Below are 16,848 nucleotides of genomic sequence, written 5' to 3'. Positions count from 1 at the left end.
TAGAGAATAATGTTGTTTTCCTAACTACCGGATTAAAATCAATATGTTATTTTGTTTTCCCATTAGTTTTTCCAAGTAAATCTAATTATTACCCCCTTAATATAGCGCATTCTACCTGCGCGCAACTGCTCGCAGAAATATGCAAATAAACGCAAAAAAAAGTGACTTGATATAGGAATCATCTATGGAGGGGAGATTTGCGTTTAACGCTATTAAAAGAGGTCAAACAGTTCGCTGTATTATTCAAGCAAAAGAAGTCATTACTTCCTATGTAAAAAAGGATTGCTTTTTATTAGTTTCAAACACAAATTTTGAACAACTAATCATGAACCAACCGGATTCTATCAAAAGTTTTTCATGGTTCAATCTTGCTAAAATAAAGAATACAGGTGATACTCTTTTAATTTCATTCGGCAAAATGAAATTTAATTTTGTTTCTCCTCAAATGAATAAGCTTTACAATGCAATATGCGATATTCTTCCAAGAATTTTACTACCTACAGAACTGAAATCTGCTGAGTTTATCCCTGCAAAAGGTATAAATCCGCAACCAACTGGAATTAGTTGTCTAATTCGTCTTCAGGAAAAGTCAAACTCATCACCATCGAGACTAAGTGCAAGCACATACTCATATTTCAAACGATTTTTAACATATCAAGAGCAAATTGCTTCACTTTCCAAATTCCCTGACCCAACAAACGCAATTCCATTAATTTTAGACTCATTATCTTTATGTTCGAGCGTTAAAGAAATTATCATTCCTTCTATTTCACGAGTTGATTCTTACGGAAAAATTTGCAATTTTATTGCAGAACAAAGCAACGTAGAGCACATCGAAGTTGAAGGTTCGATCACAAAGAACTTTGATAGATACTTACATAACATTGAAGCCAACAAAAACTTAAATTTAAAGGGATTAACATTTACAGACTCAAGAATGACAGCGCGCAATCTTGAGATACTCTCAGATACTCTCAAAGAGAAAGGTATTACAAGCTTAGGTCTGAAACGTGCTGTTTCTCCGGAATCAAACGAATATTTCTTGAATACGTTTTTAGGTAAAAATATTGGCCAGCAATTATCATATCTCAACTTAGATAAGACATCAAAACCCGATGTTAAGGCTATTCTTCAATTTTGTCCAAATCTTCAAATGTTATCTTTGGCAAATTGCAATTTAGACATTTCCCAAGTCGCAGCCAACCTCACATCGAAACAAGCAGCTGGTCTGAAGTCAATAAACCTCAGTTTCAACGCTTGTAAGTCTTCTACGCCAAGATCTTTGAGAATTTCGCCCACAATTTGCCATGTAATGATAAATAGTGTCACATGGGGCGAAAAGACACTTCCTGAGTTCATCCAGACCCTTACTCATAGTAATAAACAAGGATTACATTTATCTTTGTCAGATGCTGACGCAACGACCGACGAATGGATCCGTTTATTCTCATACTTCAGACAGACCAAGTTTACCGGCCTCCATTCTTTAGTTTGGACCTCAAATCCAGTTCATAACAGGTTATTTGACTTTTTAGCTAAGAACAAAGAGCTTGTTCACCTTGACTTGAGTGGCTGCTTCATCCAACAGGAGAAAGAACCCATGCAATCCTTCGCAAATTACTTATCTAAGTGCAATACCCTTAAATCTCTTATTCTCAAGGGTAATTCAACCTCTTTTATGGGTAATTTTGTCGCAAATATTTTAGTTGCTGTTGAATCAGCCAAAACAATTAAATATTTGGACATCAGCGGAAATAAAGGAGGAAATGTCTCAATTGACGCCATTAGAACCTTGATTAACGGCAGATCTGCTATAGAAAGCATTGTTTTCGATGGTTGTGAACCAGAATCTCCTGAATCTTTGATGGAATTATTAAATTCATGCACGAAGAGCGTAACCAACGCTGCTGTCTCTTTCCCAGCATCAGACATCGAAACACTTCTTCACAGAGGAAAAATCTCCCAAGAAATGGTCGAAAAAGTGAAATCAAATCTTATGTTCCAATCCGCTCCAACCGCATCTCCATTTGATGCTCCATTTTACATCTACCACGATAACCCAACTCCCCAGTTCCCAAGTTATCTTCGCGAGTCGATTTTATTTGTATCCCCTCCTCCAGCCGAAGAAATCACCGAAATGTACACTCTTGACAACATTGAGATCGAAAAGGACATAGCAGAATCCAAGCCAAAGTCCAAGAAACCTCGCGCAAGTCGAGCATCAAATGTTGAGTCGAATTCCCAAGCCGATGGAGAGTCAACAACGAAGAAAAAGAAGAAGAAAACAATTCGCAAGTCGAACACCATTCTTCCTGAAGATTCCCGCAAAGAAGAGCCAATGCATCCGAAATCTTCTTCAGCAAGTCAAGGTAAAAAGCGGAAAACAGCGAAATCCGAGACAAAAGAAGAAGACAAAGATGTCAGTCTTGAAGAGAACCTCGAGTCCATTCTCCCAGATACTTCAGAACTTGGTGAAATCTCCACATATGTCTTAGATGTTCCCAGTGAAAATGACAGCGAAGATGACGACAAACCGAAGAAAGTAACGGTGAAGAAAGAGTCATTTTCATCATCAAAGACAGCTGAAGGAGCATCCCAGAAGAGCAGCAACGCAAACAACGAAGAAGATCACAAGAAGAAGAAGAAAGTTTCAAAGAGAAAGAAGAAATCAGTTTCTCACAGTTCTCAACTTCCTCCTCCTCAAATTCCTCCTGTCCAAGCAAATGAACAAACAACACAGCCTGCAAATGGAGATGATGTTGACTGGAGAATGCCTGTTCAATACACTTTCTTCGACGGAATGGAGAAGTTGTGGAGACACGCTAATCTTAGATACGGTCTTCAGGCATTGCACAACGAACTTCACGCAATGAGACCAGAAAAGAAGTAATTGGTTTTATTTGTTTTATTGTTTTATTTATAAATATTAATTATTTAAAAAAATGTATACTTTTAAATCATATTCTTCGCGGCTGTCTTTCAAAGGATTTGTATCCGATATTAATCATTTGCATCATATGATCTAAGAAGTTCAGCTGTTTCTTTGCTATTATAACGTGCTGCATAATAAAGAGCGGTTTTTCCATAATTATCTTTTTCATTGATATTTGCACCATATGAAATAAGAAGTTCGGCTGTTTCTTTGCTATTATAACGTGCTACATAATGAAGAGCGGTTTTTCCATAATTATCTTTTTCATTGATATTTGCACCATATGAAATAAGAAGTTCGGCTGTTTCTTTGCTATTATAACGTGCTACATAATGAAGAGTGGTTTTTCCATAATTATCTTTTTCATTGATATTCGCACCATGTGAAATAAGAAGTTCGGCTGTTTCTTTGCTGTTTGTAGATGCCGCTTTATGAAGAGCGGTTTCTCCCAATTTATCTTTTTCATTGATATTCACGCCATGTGAAATAAGAAGTTCAGCAGTTTCTTTACTATTATTTTCTGCTGCAATATGAAGAACTGTTTTTCCATCTTTATCTTTTTCATTGATATTAGCACCATGTGAAATAAGAAGTTCGGCTGTTTCTTTACTATTTGTTGATGCCGCTTTATGAAGAGCCGTTTCTCCACGTTTATCTTTTTCATTGATATTTGCACCATGTGAAATAAGAAATTCGGCTGTTTCTTTACTATTATTTTCTGCTGCAATATGAAGAACTGTTTTTCTATCTTCATCTTTTTTATTGATATTTGCATCATGTGAAATAAGAAGTTCCATTGTTTCTTTACTATTATAATGTGCTGCTTTTTGAAGAGCGGTTTCTCTGTCGTTATCTTTTTTACTGATATTTATACCATGTGAAATAAGAAGTTCTGCTAATTCTTTACAATTATTTTCTGCTGCAATATGAAGAGCTGTTATTTCATCTTTATCTTTTTCATTGATATTTGCACCATGTAAAATAAGAAGTTCGGCTATTTCTTTACTATTATTTACTGCTGCAAAATGAAGAGCAGTTTTTCCATCTTTATCTTTTTCATTGATATTTGCACCATGTGAAATAAGAAGTTCGGATATTTCTTTACATTTATAACGTGCTGCAAAATGAAGAGCGGTTTCTCTATAATTATCTTTTTTATTGATATTTATACCATGTGAAATAAGAAGTTCGGATATTTTATTACTATTAAGCAATGTTGCAATATGAAGAGCAGTTTTTCCATCTTTATCTTTTTCGTTGATATTTATACCATGTGAAATAAGAAGTTCGGCTGTTTCTTTACAATTATTTTCTGCTGCAAAATGAAGAGCAGTTTTTCCATCTTCAGATTTTTCATTGATATTCGCACCATGTAAAATAAGAAGTTCGGCTGTTTCTTTGCTATTAAATAGAGCTGCAATATGAAGAACGGTTCTTCCATTTTGATGTTTTTCATTGATATTTGCACCATGTGAAATAAGAAATTCGGCTGCTTTTTTACTATCATTTTCTGCTGCATAATGAAGAGCAGTTTTTCCATTTTGATATTTTTCATTGATATTCACACCATGTGAAAGGAAGTATTCGAGTAATGATGGAATATTGAGCCTTGCGGAATAAAGAAAGCATTTGTTAACATCATTAGTTTGATCAAAATAAACTAAAAATGATTCCAGATTATTATACCATTCACAATAATTTAAATTGATCTCTAAATTGTATTCATTCAACAAGAATGTAACAAAATCAATGTTGTGTGAAATGAATGCATGTTTCATGCATTCTTGATTTGGTTTTTGAAATTTCAAACATTCACTCATGATCTCTGGATTTCCGCCTAAAAATGATAATTCTAGGCATGTTTCAGTTATTTCTGAGTTAAATTTAGTTCTCAATAACTTGAAACAATCAACGGCTCCATGGTAACAACATAATTCAAGTAATGAATATCCTCCACAATAATCTGGATATAAATAGCAATTAAGTTTTTGATCTTTATCAAATCCTTCGATTTCGGTGAAGAAGATGAATCTTTCTAAGTCATTATACATAATTGCTCGGTAAATTGTATCTTCGAAATGGATATTCAGATTTTCAAATTCAAATGTTTCGAAATCGTCCCATTTGTTTAATTTAATTCCATATTCTTTATAAAATAAGTATCCAATTTCTAATAGAACATAGATTTCCTCGTTTACTTGATAATCATCATATATGAGTTTAGCAAGAGATAAATAAGTCTTTGTATAGCGATTATTAAACTGAATGATACATAAAATGTCATTTATAATAGTATGAGGAAGACGTTCCTTTGAATCAATCAATTCTGTTTTGAGAATTTTGTAAATCTTGTTTATTTCTTCTTCTTTTTCAGTTTTCAGCTGATACAATGCATTATATGAATCGATATAGTATTTACACATACTTCGCAATTCAATGTACTTATTTGGGTGAGTGTCTTGATCAGACATTAATAATTTTTTATAAAGATACGATTCAATTTTATCATTTAAAACATCTTTAAAATTCATTTGGAAAAATAAAAGCTACATTATATCTGTGAGAAAACACTGATCACAAAGATTTCGGATTTCATTTATGTATTTTGATTAAGTTTGTAGATACGAAATAACACAATAACAACATGAATGTCTAAATCAATAATAATTTCATCCAGATGCGTTTAATCTCCAATCGTATATTGCTGAATGTATACATTTAGTACTCAATCGGAAATTCAAACAGAAAAACACAACTAATATGGCATCAACTTACTATCTAGCAGTCGTAGTAAAATACTATCTAACATAATTGAAAAGAGATTCCAAAAGTGACAACATATGACGAATCCTCACTCAGTAGTTCAGATAAATTTAACGATTCATGCTGAACAAGATGATGATGATTTAAGGATTTTGTTCCCTTTTGACACTCAGAAAGATAACATTGATCAAGTTGTTAAAGAACTTGTCAATGAGATCAACCTTACTGATGAGGAAGGAGTTGAGCTCAAAGCTGTAATAGAAAATCAATTAAAGCAAGCTTTAGGAACTGGTTCTCAATCAAGTTCTGCAATAAAATCAAGTTCCGGAGTGGCTCCCGTCCAACCATCAAATTTGGATGAATCTGATGACGCAGATGTACTAAATGATAGAGAATATCAAGCTCTTTTGAGCCAGCAAGCTAAACAATTAGCTGATATAGAATTGAGACATTCTCAGGAACAAAAGGAGTTAATCGCAAAATTACAACGCGGCACACCTGTCACATCATCACAAAATCCAGATGATCTCATCTTCTTTGGATAGAATTTATGTTTTTAATCGATTTTTTATCTCTCAATTTGATTTGTTAATTTAAACTATTCCATATTACGACTGTCTATATCATTACTATAAAGAATTATAATATCATGAAATTTATCTTTTATCTGTGACTAGAATTTGTCATTAAGCTAATTCTTAACATGATTTCGGACCTTTTCATTGTGGTTTCGTATTTTAACTTCATTTCGGTAACATTTAAGAGTATAAGTAAAATTCGTGCCAATTTCCTGAAATCAAATAATTAGGGAAAAGTACTTAATATAAGATTCACAGCACCAAATGGAAATCTCTTCATAAGCGTGTAAATCGAGATAAATAGAAATATCCTGATTTATATTGACTATGGTGCCAATTCAGATTAAAATTGGCTTCGAATTATGAGTTTCAACTTAAATGAAGATATTTATTCAAAGTATATGCAATATTTAATTGTTCCCTAGATTAAATCTTGTACTCTCAATCTGTCAAAAAAAAAGATTTACCGATAAGAAAATTGAGGGGTAATTCGGCCATTAAATCACTTTTTTTGTAAATGGAGATTCGCTTAATTTCCGGCTACAAGGACTCCGTCCTCTTCAAGCTTCTTGCTCCAAAGCTTCCAAAGAACGTCACAATCACAGAGATCAACTCGAACGATCGTGTTTCTGCCTCTGCTGAATTCGAGTTCAAGGTTTGGCCAGTTCTCTACGAAAATGGCACACCATTCCTCTATGGTACACGTGCTATCCTTACATACCTCTTCACAGGCTCTGAACTCCTCCAGCAAGCCTCATTAACACAGAATGATACACTCTTCTGCCTTGGTGACGACCTTTACACAGCTTTCTGCCCAATCTTCACACGCACACAGTCCATCCTTGTCAACGATAAGATCATCGCCCACTCACAGAAGGCTTTCGATGAAGTCATTGCCCAGATCCCAACACACAAGACAAAGGAAGAGTCAATCGGTAATTACTACATCGATTCCATCCTTGCCATCGTCAAGGCTCTCGGCTTCAAGCTCGACCTCGAAGTTCCACAAGTTACACTTCAGGCCGATGCCATTGCTGAAGAGGCTCTTCGCTTCTGCTTCCAGGTTCTCAACATCCCAGAGCGCTATGCCCTTTCTCCAGCCCCAGAAAAGCCAATGTGCCTTACAACACCAATTTACTACGTCAATGGTGTCCCACACATTGGCCACGTCTTCACAACAACACTTGTCGAGACCATCAGCAACTGGTACAAGCTTCGTGGCATCGACTGCATCTACTCAACAGGTACAGATGAGCACGGCCTCAAGGTCCAGACAACAGCCGCCTCCAAGGGCTTCTTACCAAAGGAGTGGTGCGACAAGACATCCAAGACCTTCTTCGATGCCTTCGAGCAGTTCGATCTCCATCCAGATGTCTTCATCAGAACAACAGATGAGAACCATATCAAGGTTGCCACCAAGTTATGGACAATCCTCCACGAGAAGGGCTATATCTACGAAGGCAAGTACGAAGGCTGGTATTCCAAGCGCGAAGAATGCTTCGTCCCAGAAAACCAGATCAAGGTTGTTGTCGAAAACGGCGTTGAGAAGCATATCAACTCCGAAGATGGCGCCGAGCTCGAATGGTCATCTGAAACAAACTGGATGTTCAAACTTTCCGCAATGCAACAGCAATTACTTGACTGGTACGATGCCAACCCAACATGCATTACACCACGCCCATACTACAACCTTATCAAGTTAATGGTCTCTCGTGGCCTTAATGATCTTTCCGTTTCTCGCCAGAACGTTACATGGGGCATTCCAGTTCCAAACGATCCAAAGCAGACCATGTACGTCTGGATCGACGCTCTTGCCAACTACCTTACAGTCGCCGGATGGGATGGCGAAGGCAATTTCGGCAGATGGCCATGCGACATCCATACAGTCGGTAAGGACATTGTCAAGTTCCACGCCATCTACTGGCCAGCCTTCCTTATCGCTGCTGGCATTCCATGCTACAAGAGATTGCTTGTTCACGGCTGGTGGACAAAGAACGAAGAGAAGATGTCAAAGTCCCTCGGAAACACACTCGACCCAATTGTCCTCATGAAGTTCTGGGGCCTCGAAGCTGTCAAGTACTACTTACTCCGTGAGTGCACATTAGTTTCAGACAGCGACTACTCAGACAAGGCCATGTTGAACAGATACAACAACGATCTCGCTGATGTTCTCTGGAACTTGGTTATCAGAATCATTTCCAAGAAGCTCTGCCCAGACATGGTTGTTCCAACACCAGGAGAGTACCAGGAAGTCGATAAGGACCTCATCGAGTCAATCGTCACAATCCCAGGTACAGTTGACCACTTCATGGCTTTCGGTGAAACACGCCACGCTCTTGATTCAATATTCGCTTCAATCCACGACTTGAACAAGTACCTCACAGACATGCAGCCATGGAAGCTCGTCAAGGAAACAGACTTGTCCAGATACAACACTGTCTTCTACACACTCCTTGAATGCTTGCGTATCCTCGCTACATCTCTCTACTGCTTCATGCCACAGACAGCTACAACAATCCTCAACGGCCTCGGCGTAGGAAAGAACTTCCCACCAGAGGAGATCTTCAAGTACGGATTCCTCAAGCCAGGAACAAAGCTCATGGAAGGAATGCCAATCCTCTTCCCGAAGAAGACACTCCCAGATGTCTAAATTCTTTTCCTAAACTAAATGAGAATTTTTTTTCGATTTTCAAATTTTTAATTATCTTTTTTAAATTTTCTGTTCGAATAGAAATTTATTCTTGTTTGCTTGTATAATAGAAATTCTTCTGAATTGATCCTATTCAGTTGTTGGTTGAAATAGAATTCTAAATCAATACTGAGAAACTCATGATTTTGGGGTGACTCTACATTTTGGTATGTTTGTATGCTTAATTTAGCCTCAGATGAAAACTGTGAAGAAAAATATCCAAAAGAATAAATATATTAGATTTATGCATTTGAAATATGAAGACAATTCTTAATTTTTAAAATGTAGGCATGGTAACCTTAGTTACAAGTTCAATTATTAAAGAATCTGGAAAATATGATTTTGATTTGTTAATTTTTTTAAAAGATTTCTAATCCATTCATTGAATATGTTTGAAAAACAAAGCTTGATGAATAAATTTTTGTAAAAAAAAAGTAATTTTTGATTTTAATAAATTCTATTGTCATAATGGACATTCTTTATTGATATAAATAAATATATATATAAATATAAACTCTAAAAAGTGAAAGCAGCCTTGCGGATGACCTGTTCAGTTCCGCCAATTGCAAGTGTGTTGTTTTCGTTGGCCAAAGCGAAAACTTTCTCATCGTGTTGAGAAATTGTACAGAGAGGAACTCCTGTTCCAATATTCCATGCCTTTACAGCTCCATCGTAACCGCCAGAAACAAATACGTCATTACTCATGAAGAGGACCTTGGAAACCCAGTTCGTATGTGACTTAAACTCACGGACAACCGATCTGTGCTCTGTTTCTCTTGTGTCCCATAATTTGACGGAACGATCTGTATGTGCTGAGATAATTAGAGGTCCTTCGACGGATATAGATAGAATACCACTCGTAGAACTCATCTGGTACTTCTCCTGGAACGTATTTACATCCCAAAGTCGAATGGATCTATCGAGTGAAGAAGAAACAATGGTATTCTCTTCAATCCAGTGGACATCTGTAACAGAATCTGTATGGCCGACAAATGGCTGTAGGTTAGATAGGGCTAATGACCATAATGCGAGGCAATAATCAGCACCGGCTGTAATAAACATTTGATCGACGTTTTGATGTGTGGCGATTGCATTAACTGCAGAGTTATGGAGTTCTAAGCGCTGTGTTTGCTTGCTGCCGTCTAATGTAAAGACAGTTCCGGATCCATCGAGTCCGCCAGCGATAAGAGTATTATCTCCGATGAATGCGAAGCTCTTGAAAGGTACTGGATCCTCTCCTTCTTCAACAAACTCGTAAACTTTCTCTCCACAGTGAATTGTTCCATTATAAAGCGAATAATAAAGTTCTCCGTTCTTGTACTTAATGCATGAGATCCAATCATCTGTTTTTTGTTCGTCTTTTAACTCTGGTGGCTTGAAAGCGGGGAAATATTCTAATGTTAAAATTTGTTCTGGAGAAATTTGATAAAGACGCATTGCTTGAGCAAGAGACTGTCTTAAGAAGTTACCATTGATCTTAAAATCAAATGGAACTGGCTTTTCAAGCTCAAGTGCCTGATTAAGTGCATCAGAAAGACCTTTTCTATTGAGAGCTGTGGATATGGCGAAATCTCCCATAGGAAGAACATATTCTTGCTCTTTTGTCACGAATTTGACACGTACTGTCTCGCTCATGACTGATTTTTGTCACTTTTTGGAGATTTTAGTGTCTCCCACTTGAAATTGATATCACATCAAGTATTTGCTCTTGTTTGATGATATCATCATATTATCTGTAGCATGAGAGTATCTAATATTGCAATAAATCTGCTGATTATTAACATAAAACATTATTCAATAAAATATCAATCTAATATATCAGACATTTATAGTTGTAATCGTTTCCACTAACCTTAATATGGCTTGTTTTGCTCAATTATTGACAAAATCTAATAACATATATATCTTTTAGCATAAATCTTTCAAATCTATGTTATGTTTCTATGGTACATATATATTAATTCTAAAAATGATTGATTATCTGTGCTATACATCAGAAAATCAAAGAAATATATCTTGAATCTCAAATTTATATAGAATTCTTTAGATTACACAAGAAAGTTAGATACTTTTGATTGGCAAGTTGTATTCTTTCTATAAAAAATGACTTCTGGACTTGAATAAAAAACGTTTTTGTAAGAAATAGCTCATTTAATAATAACAAGTATAAATTATTCGTTTTCGTATTTGATCTGATAATTGAACATAACTCCGGGTGCAAACCTGAATTTGCATTTCTTATAAAAATCTGGACCTGCTTTGATGCTTTTATTATCAAAGACAGAGTTTTCTGATTCATCTATATCGAAGTCTAAATCACGTGATTTAATATTTTTCCCTGTTTTCTTGAAAGGATGATCGAATTCTGTGATTACACCATAATCTTTCATTGTCATTTCCATCCATGGGCAGTCTTCAATGTATTCATCTGGAAACTCATTATCTGGTTGTAAAGAATCCCCTCTAACTGACATTTTCCCTAAAATTAAATTGAATAACTTTTTCAGTTATTTTTTTTTGCATTGTTGATACTTTTTATCGGCACTTTTCAGGGAAATAATCAAAAAATGGAAAAAGATGATTTAATCTACTTAATCAAGGCCTACATCAGTTCCAACAGGCCTAATGAAGCAATTTCATCTATGAAAGAGCTCATTGAAATTTCTCCTGATCTTAATCGCGAAGAATATCAAATTTTTCAAGTTGTTTATAAACAAATATGCGATGCATATAGAGAAACACTCAGAACATTATCGTTATATTTAGATGTTGAAAAAGGCGTTGGCCGTCTAGAAATCGTCAAAGTTTTAGAAGATAAGAAAAACGATATCATTAGCAATCTTATATCTTTTTGCAAAGAGGCTATTGAAATAATGGATACCACACTAATCCCAGAATGTTCATCTATAGAAAATCCAGAAATGGCAAAAGCATTTTACATAAAATTCAAAGCAGATTTATACAGATATATTTCGGAGTTTTCTGATGAAACTGAGTCTCTCGCTGCACTTAAAAGTGCTGAAGACTATTACAATGAAGCTCTCGACATTGCTTCAAGATGTATGATAAAATCACACCCAATTTATCTTTCAATCCTCTTAAATGCAGCAGTATTTCAATACGAGCAGAAGCATGATATGTCTCTTGCTAAATCGCTTTGCTTGGAAGGTATCCAGAGTTTAGATGAAGATTTTCAGACTTTGGATGAAACTGATCAAGAATCTTCAAGACAAATGGTTACATATATGCGCAGAAATATATACAGCTGGAATAGTAATGAAGAAGAAGAACAGCAGGCTGAATGAAAACAAAAAATTATTTAATATTTTTTATTGTTAAATGTTTTATTATGTAATAATATTACTTTTGCCTTTTACTTTACATTTTCTTTTATTTCTTGTTAACAATGAATGTTTATTTTCAGAGTTCAATATTGGATGAAAAATATGCTTGAAATCCAATAATTATGGTTATATGATCTATAAGTTTTTCCAATCTTTCAAAGTTAACATGGAATCTATGAATTCTATTTGATTATCGTGTATTTTGATTCAAAAAAATATACGACAATAAGTCTCCTTTCTTGTATTAAACATTTAAGAGTTTATTAAGATATTTTGATGAACGATTTTCAACATTCGCAATCATAACCTTCTGATATTACGAATTTTAAAAAAATTATGCTATTTATAGTTGAATTTGATATAACATATTCTCAATAATGCGCTTCGAGTGCATTAAAGTTAAAACAATCTTGTAAAAAATTCCAAAAAAAATTCAAAAATTATAAAATGAATTTAGAAAATAAGAATTTTTATAGGAAAATATGGTTTTTGCAAAAAAATTGGAAAATAGAATTGCATTATAATTTACAAAAATTCAAGATCATTATGTTTTGAAGCAAAAATAAGTTAAATTAAAAGTTTTTGAATTAAATTTTGGCGCAAATCCCGAAAATTTAAGATAAAATACATAGTACATCAACTTATTATTATAAATACATCTCAAAATCAATAAAATAAATCCCCAATTGCTCAAAATTTAGAATGAGGGAGCCCGATGAGGGCGTTACTCAGTTACCTGCATCAAAATTTGATTCAGGGCAAACAGATGTCACCCTCATATCATTTCTATCTATTTCAGTGTTAATTTTAATCTCAGTTCATTATATCATCAAAAATTTATATGATGGTGATATAATTTCTTCACACGAAGGATTACAAATATCAGAAAACGAAAAAACCAACTACATATTACTATTGATACATTCTCCAACGACAGTTCAAACTTTTTCAAATTTTTATATTGATATTTTAGGATCTAAAGAAAATAAAGACTCATTTGACGTTGACGCAGATATATTATGCCAGTGGGGACAAGCCCCAACTACAATTGCAAGGCAAACTCTCCCAGAAGCCGTAATTGGAAAAAATAGACTTTATTCGACCGGATTATTTAACTATGATTCCGTTTTATTTCAAATACACATACAAGGCAATCTATCCAAGCTAGATGGCCTCACCATTTCCGTTATACATCAAAATGCAGAATTTTTTAACCAATGCAAAGTTATTCGCCAAAGTTTCTCGTATATAGGAATCGCTACTCTCGTGATATACTGTATAGTTCTCATATCCATTAGCCAAAAATCCCGTTCTGTTGACCACATTTTAGTAATAATTTCTTTGACGATTTCAATATTCACGAACAGCCCTGACCTTTTAGAAGACTTAATATCGAATTACATCGCAAATTACTCGCTTTCCTTGCTTTTGAGCGGTTTTTATCAATCTACGAACTTTGTTATATTATTATGCCTTGTTATACGTGCAACGAGTTCAGATTCGATAACGACAACATGTATATTATCTCTTTTGTTCATTTTTGCTGACGGACTCTCAGAATTAACTTATGATACGTCAATTTTGGCAAAATACTTTGACAACAACACTACAGTATGGGTTTTCTTTTTTACAATGTCGACAGCAGCAAAAGGAACCCTTCTTTGCATCGCTTTATGGAAAATTCTGAATTATATCTTTGACCGGAATATTTCATCGCCAACGGTTATTTACTTGATTACATATGTTATTATATATCAATATATATCGTTTATTGCAAACGGAGCTTTTTATTTAATATACGGTTACGGAAGTAGCTCTTTAGACTTTAATACTAGATACTTATCGCAGTTTATTACGACTATGGCCATTGCGGATATTTATTGGCCAACACAGAAGAAAGTTGGACGAAATTTGAATAATACGACTAATCCAACATATAGAGAATTAGATACGGATAAATAAAATGTTTGTATTTTTAGATTATATTACATTCCTTTTTTATTTTTCTTTCTTTTTGAAATCTCAAAAATATTTCAAATTATTTTTTAGGTTAATTGATTACTCATTACAATATATTACTAACTTTTAGCTCTACTGAGCTATTATCTTGATAAAAGCAACATTTCTACTATATAAACTCTTAATAGATATCCTAATTCGAGATTTAATAGTTTTAGAACAAATTTTTATTGTCAATAGATGTTTAAATCATACTATTATGTAATATTAATGAGATTTGTGGTAAAAATATTTTTAAATCACGAGAATAAAGTTTTCTTTTAAAAAATCATAACAATCTAATAAAATATATACGCAAATAATCATTAATTAACTTGACGTTCATTCTTGAAATACGAGAAGATCTATCAAATTAAAAAAAAATAATTATTTTTCGCCATCAGGAATTTGAGGAAGTAGATTTGGTTCAAGAGTCTGGACCTGCTCTGGTCCATGTGGTGGTTCTGGTTCTTGACTTTGTTCCGGAAGTTCCAAAGGTTCGTCACTTGCTTGATTTGTTTCTTGAGCTGGTTCTTGAGTTTTCGGAGGCTTAGGTGGTTTTGGAAGAGCTTGGATAGCTTTGTAAGTCATCGCGTTTTGTTCTTCAAGAATTTTAATTATATTTTCAGATTTCATTGCAATTGTGATATCCAGAGCGGTGAAATATTCATAGCTCTGTCTATCATCAACAGTCTGGTACTTCTTAAGAACAATATTTGGCTCAGCTCCATTTTTCAGAAGAAATTCAACTAATTCGGCATTTCCACTATAAACAGCGTACATTAATGGTGTCGCGTGTGGATACTTCGAGGATCTTCGATAATGGTCATTAGCATCAGCTCCATTTTCGACCAAAAATTTTGCAATTTCGTAATATCCATTTCGACATGCGTATTTTAACGCCGTCATATAGAAGTAAGGATATTTTTCGTATTTTATGTTAACATCTACTCTTTGTGCAACGCATTCCTTAACCAAATCAAGATATCCGTATTTGCAGCAAATCATTAATGGAGTTTCCAACAAATCGAATTGTTTTCCATCATTTTTGAAGCGAATAACGTTTCTAAGTGTAGAAGCGCCTTGTTTCAAGCAAGCAGCAGCAACTTCAGGCATCTCGTTTACCATACTGTACAAGAAGAGTTCGTATGATTTGTTGTTCTTCGGACTTCTTTGCAAATAAAAAACATTTGCTCCTTTTTCAATAAGCATCAATGCGATGTCTTTGTTCTTCTTCGTGATGGAATAAGAAAGAGGAGTATAAGCAACACCATTATAAACAAAAGTGAAGTTAATTGCACATCCGCATTCAACAAGATAATGAATCATTTCTTGATTATTTTGAATTAAAGCAAAAACTAAAGCTGGATAATCATTGTATGTATAATTGAAGCTTTCTCCATCAAATGAATAGGAAACTTGCTTGTGCATGAAGGAATGAACTTGACTTGATCGCTTCTTTAATTCAACAGTATGACGAATTTCTTCTTGTTTCAATGTGTCTTTCATGTTCATTTTTTCAACAAATTTCGTCATTTTGTCGAATTCGCCAACGCATGCCAAATAATTAACAACTTCTTCGTATGGCTTGTGGCTGTGGTTCTCGTGTGGACGTGGAATCGAATCACATATATGGAAGGATGATAGGAAAAGTGCCGCTTTTATATTGACGTATTTCATCATTGCGAAATTTGCGTTGATTTCGGCTCTTCCGTCGTAGATTTTGAGGATTTTGTCAATGATGTTGTGCTGGTGGTACTTGACAGCGTACTTGAATGAGCCAATAAAGAGGTCTCTGTCAGCTTTGTCTATGTTGTCTTCGAGATGTCGTAAGATTTCGGAGTTTCCGCCACAAACAGCAAGCGGATAAGCATGCTTGCCAGGTTGGAGACCATTAGCTATGAAGAAGAAAAAGCAGTTGAGAGAGCCGTGAAAAACAGCAAAATCAACTGAATTCATTTCATAATCTCCAATTTTTTCAGTTGGAAACTTGTAATTCGGCTCGGTGAGTAATTTCTTGATTTCTTCGACGTTATCGAATGCGATATAGTTAAGAACTTTGTTTTCATAAATATTTTGAACGTAGTATTCTCTGTCTTGGCCTTTGCTTTGAACAAATTTCTTGAATTGCGGATTGATGTAATCAGAGTAGTTTTCGAAGTGATAAATATCGACTAACGAGTCGAATAAATTTAGATAATACTGAAGAGAGCGCCAACGGCATTTACTTGCTGCACTAATCGATCTTAAAATATGAGGAAGTGCAATTTGCTTCGTTTCAAGAGATGTAATAAGATTATTGAAAATAGAAAGGTAATTTTCAGCATTAAGCTTCCATATGCTCTTTTCCGCTTTATATAAAGACTTTAGAACATCTGGTACCTTAAACTTGTCAAAGTTAAAGGTATCACTTTCCATTTTTTTATTTCATGTCACTTTTTATCAATTCATGAGCGTAACTTCGTTTTATGAATGGAATAGAATAGCTTACTGTCAATACATTAATTTACAATTCTTTAATTCAGTTTATTGGGGATTAACGAT

At 34.5% G+C, this 16,848-nt stretch overlaps 9 protein-coding genes across 9 annotated transcripts; 5 read left to right on the top strand and 4 right to left on the bottom strand.

The window, feature by feature from the left end:
- Window positions 1-160: 160 nt before the first annotated feature.
- TVAGG3_0591640 lies at window positions 161-2,891 on the top strand (the record flags this gene model as incomplete). Its single annotated transcript, XM_001329491.2, has 1 exon — window positions 185-2,890. The coding sequence occupies one exon, from the start codon at window positions 185-187 to the stop codon at window positions 2,888-2,890; it is 2,706 nt and encodes a 901-aa protein (XP_001329526.2).
- A 109-nt stretch (window positions 2,892-3,000) lies between these two features.
- TVAGG3_0591630 (Ankyrin repeat family) lies at window positions 3,001-5,403 on the bottom strand (the record flags this gene model as incomplete). The annotated part of the gene is made up of 1 exon (XM_001329490.1): window positions 3,001-5,403. The coding sequence occupies one exon, from the start codon at window positions 5,401-5,403 to the stop codon at window positions 3,001-3,003; it is 2,403 nt and encodes an 800-aa protein (XP_001329525.1).
- A 360-nt stretch (window positions 5,404-5,763) lies between these two features.
- On the top strand, window positions 5,764-6,349 carry TVAGG3_0591620 (uncharacterized protein; the record flags this gene model as incomplete). Its single annotated transcript, XM_001329489.1, has 1 exon — window positions 5,773-6,240. One exon carries the CDS (start codon window positions 5,773-5,775, stop codon window positions 6,238-6,240), a length of 468 nt encoding a protein of 155 aa, XP_001329524.1.
- Window positions 6,350-6,781: 432 nt separating this feature from the next.
- TVAGG3_0591610 (methionyl-tRNA synthetase family) lies at window positions 6,782-8,967 on the top strand (the record flags this gene model as incomplete). Its single annotated transcript, XM_001329488.2, has 1 exon — window positions 6,791-8,923. The coding sequence occupies one exon, from the start codon at window positions 6,791-6,793 to the stop codon at window positions 8,921-8,923; it is 2,133 nt and encodes a 710-aa protein (XP_001329523.1).
- A 445-nt stretch (window positions 8,968-9,412) lies between these two features.
- Window positions 9,413-10,597, bottom strand: TVAGG3_0591600 (ribosomal large subunit biogenesis; the record flags this gene model as incomplete). Its single annotated transcript, XM_001329487.1, has 1 exon — window positions 9,479-10,597. One exon carries the CDS (start codon window positions 10,595-10,597, stop codon window positions 9,479-9,481), a length of 1,119 nt encoding a protein of 372 aa, XP_001329522.1.
- A 387-nt stretch (window positions 10,598-10,984) lies between these two features.
- On the bottom strand, window positions 10,985-11,441 carry TVAGG3_0591590 (uncharacterized protein; the record flags this gene model as incomplete). The annotated part of the gene is made up of 1 exon (XM_001329486.1): window positions 11,134-11,436. One exon carries the CDS (start codon window positions 11,434-11,436, stop codon window positions 11,134-11,136), a length of 303 nt encoding a protein of 100 aa, XP_001329521.1.
- Window positions 11,442-11,495: 54 nt separating this feature from the next.
- Window positions 11,496-12,333, top strand: TVAGG3_0591580 (protein domain specific binding; the record flags this gene model as incomplete). The annotated part of the gene is made up of 1 exon (XM_001329485.1): window positions 11,530-12,267. One exon carries the CDS (start codon window positions 11,530-11,532, stop codon window positions 12,265-12,267), a length of 738 nt encoding a protein of 245 aa, XP_001329520.1.
- A 675-nt stretch (window positions 12,334-13,008) lies between these two features.
- TVAGG3_0591570 (uncharacterized protein) lies at window positions 13,009-14,268 on the top strand (the record flags this gene model as incomplete). The annotated part of the gene is made up of 1 exon (XM_001329484.1): window positions 13,009-14,268. The coding sequence occupies one exon, from the start codon at window positions 13,009-13,011 to the stop codon at window positions 14,266-14,268; it is 1,260 nt and encodes a 419-aa protein (XP_001329519.1).
- A 47-nt stretch (window positions 14,269-14,315) lies between these two features.
- Window positions 14,316-16,722, bottom strand: TVAGG3_0591560 (protein ubiquitination; the record flags this gene model as incomplete). The annotated part of the gene is made up of 1 exon (XM_001329483.1): window positions 14,692-16,722. One exon carries the CDS (start codon window positions 16,720-16,722, stop codon window positions 14,692-14,694), a length of 2,031 nt encoding a protein of 676 aa, XP_001329518.1.
- Between the last annotated feature and the right edge of the window lie 126 nt (window positions 16,723-16,848).

This window comes from Trichomonas vaginalis, chromosome II (assembly GCF_026262505.1).
Source record: "Trichomonas vaginalis G3 chromosome II, whole genome shotgun sequence".
NCBI classification, from domain to species: Eukaryota; Parabasalia; order Trichomonadida; family Trichomonadidae; genus Trichomonas; species Trichomonas vaginalis.
The sequence above is the reverse complement of the archived record's forward strand: the minus strand, read 5'-3'. Positions and strand labels throughout refer to the sequence as shown.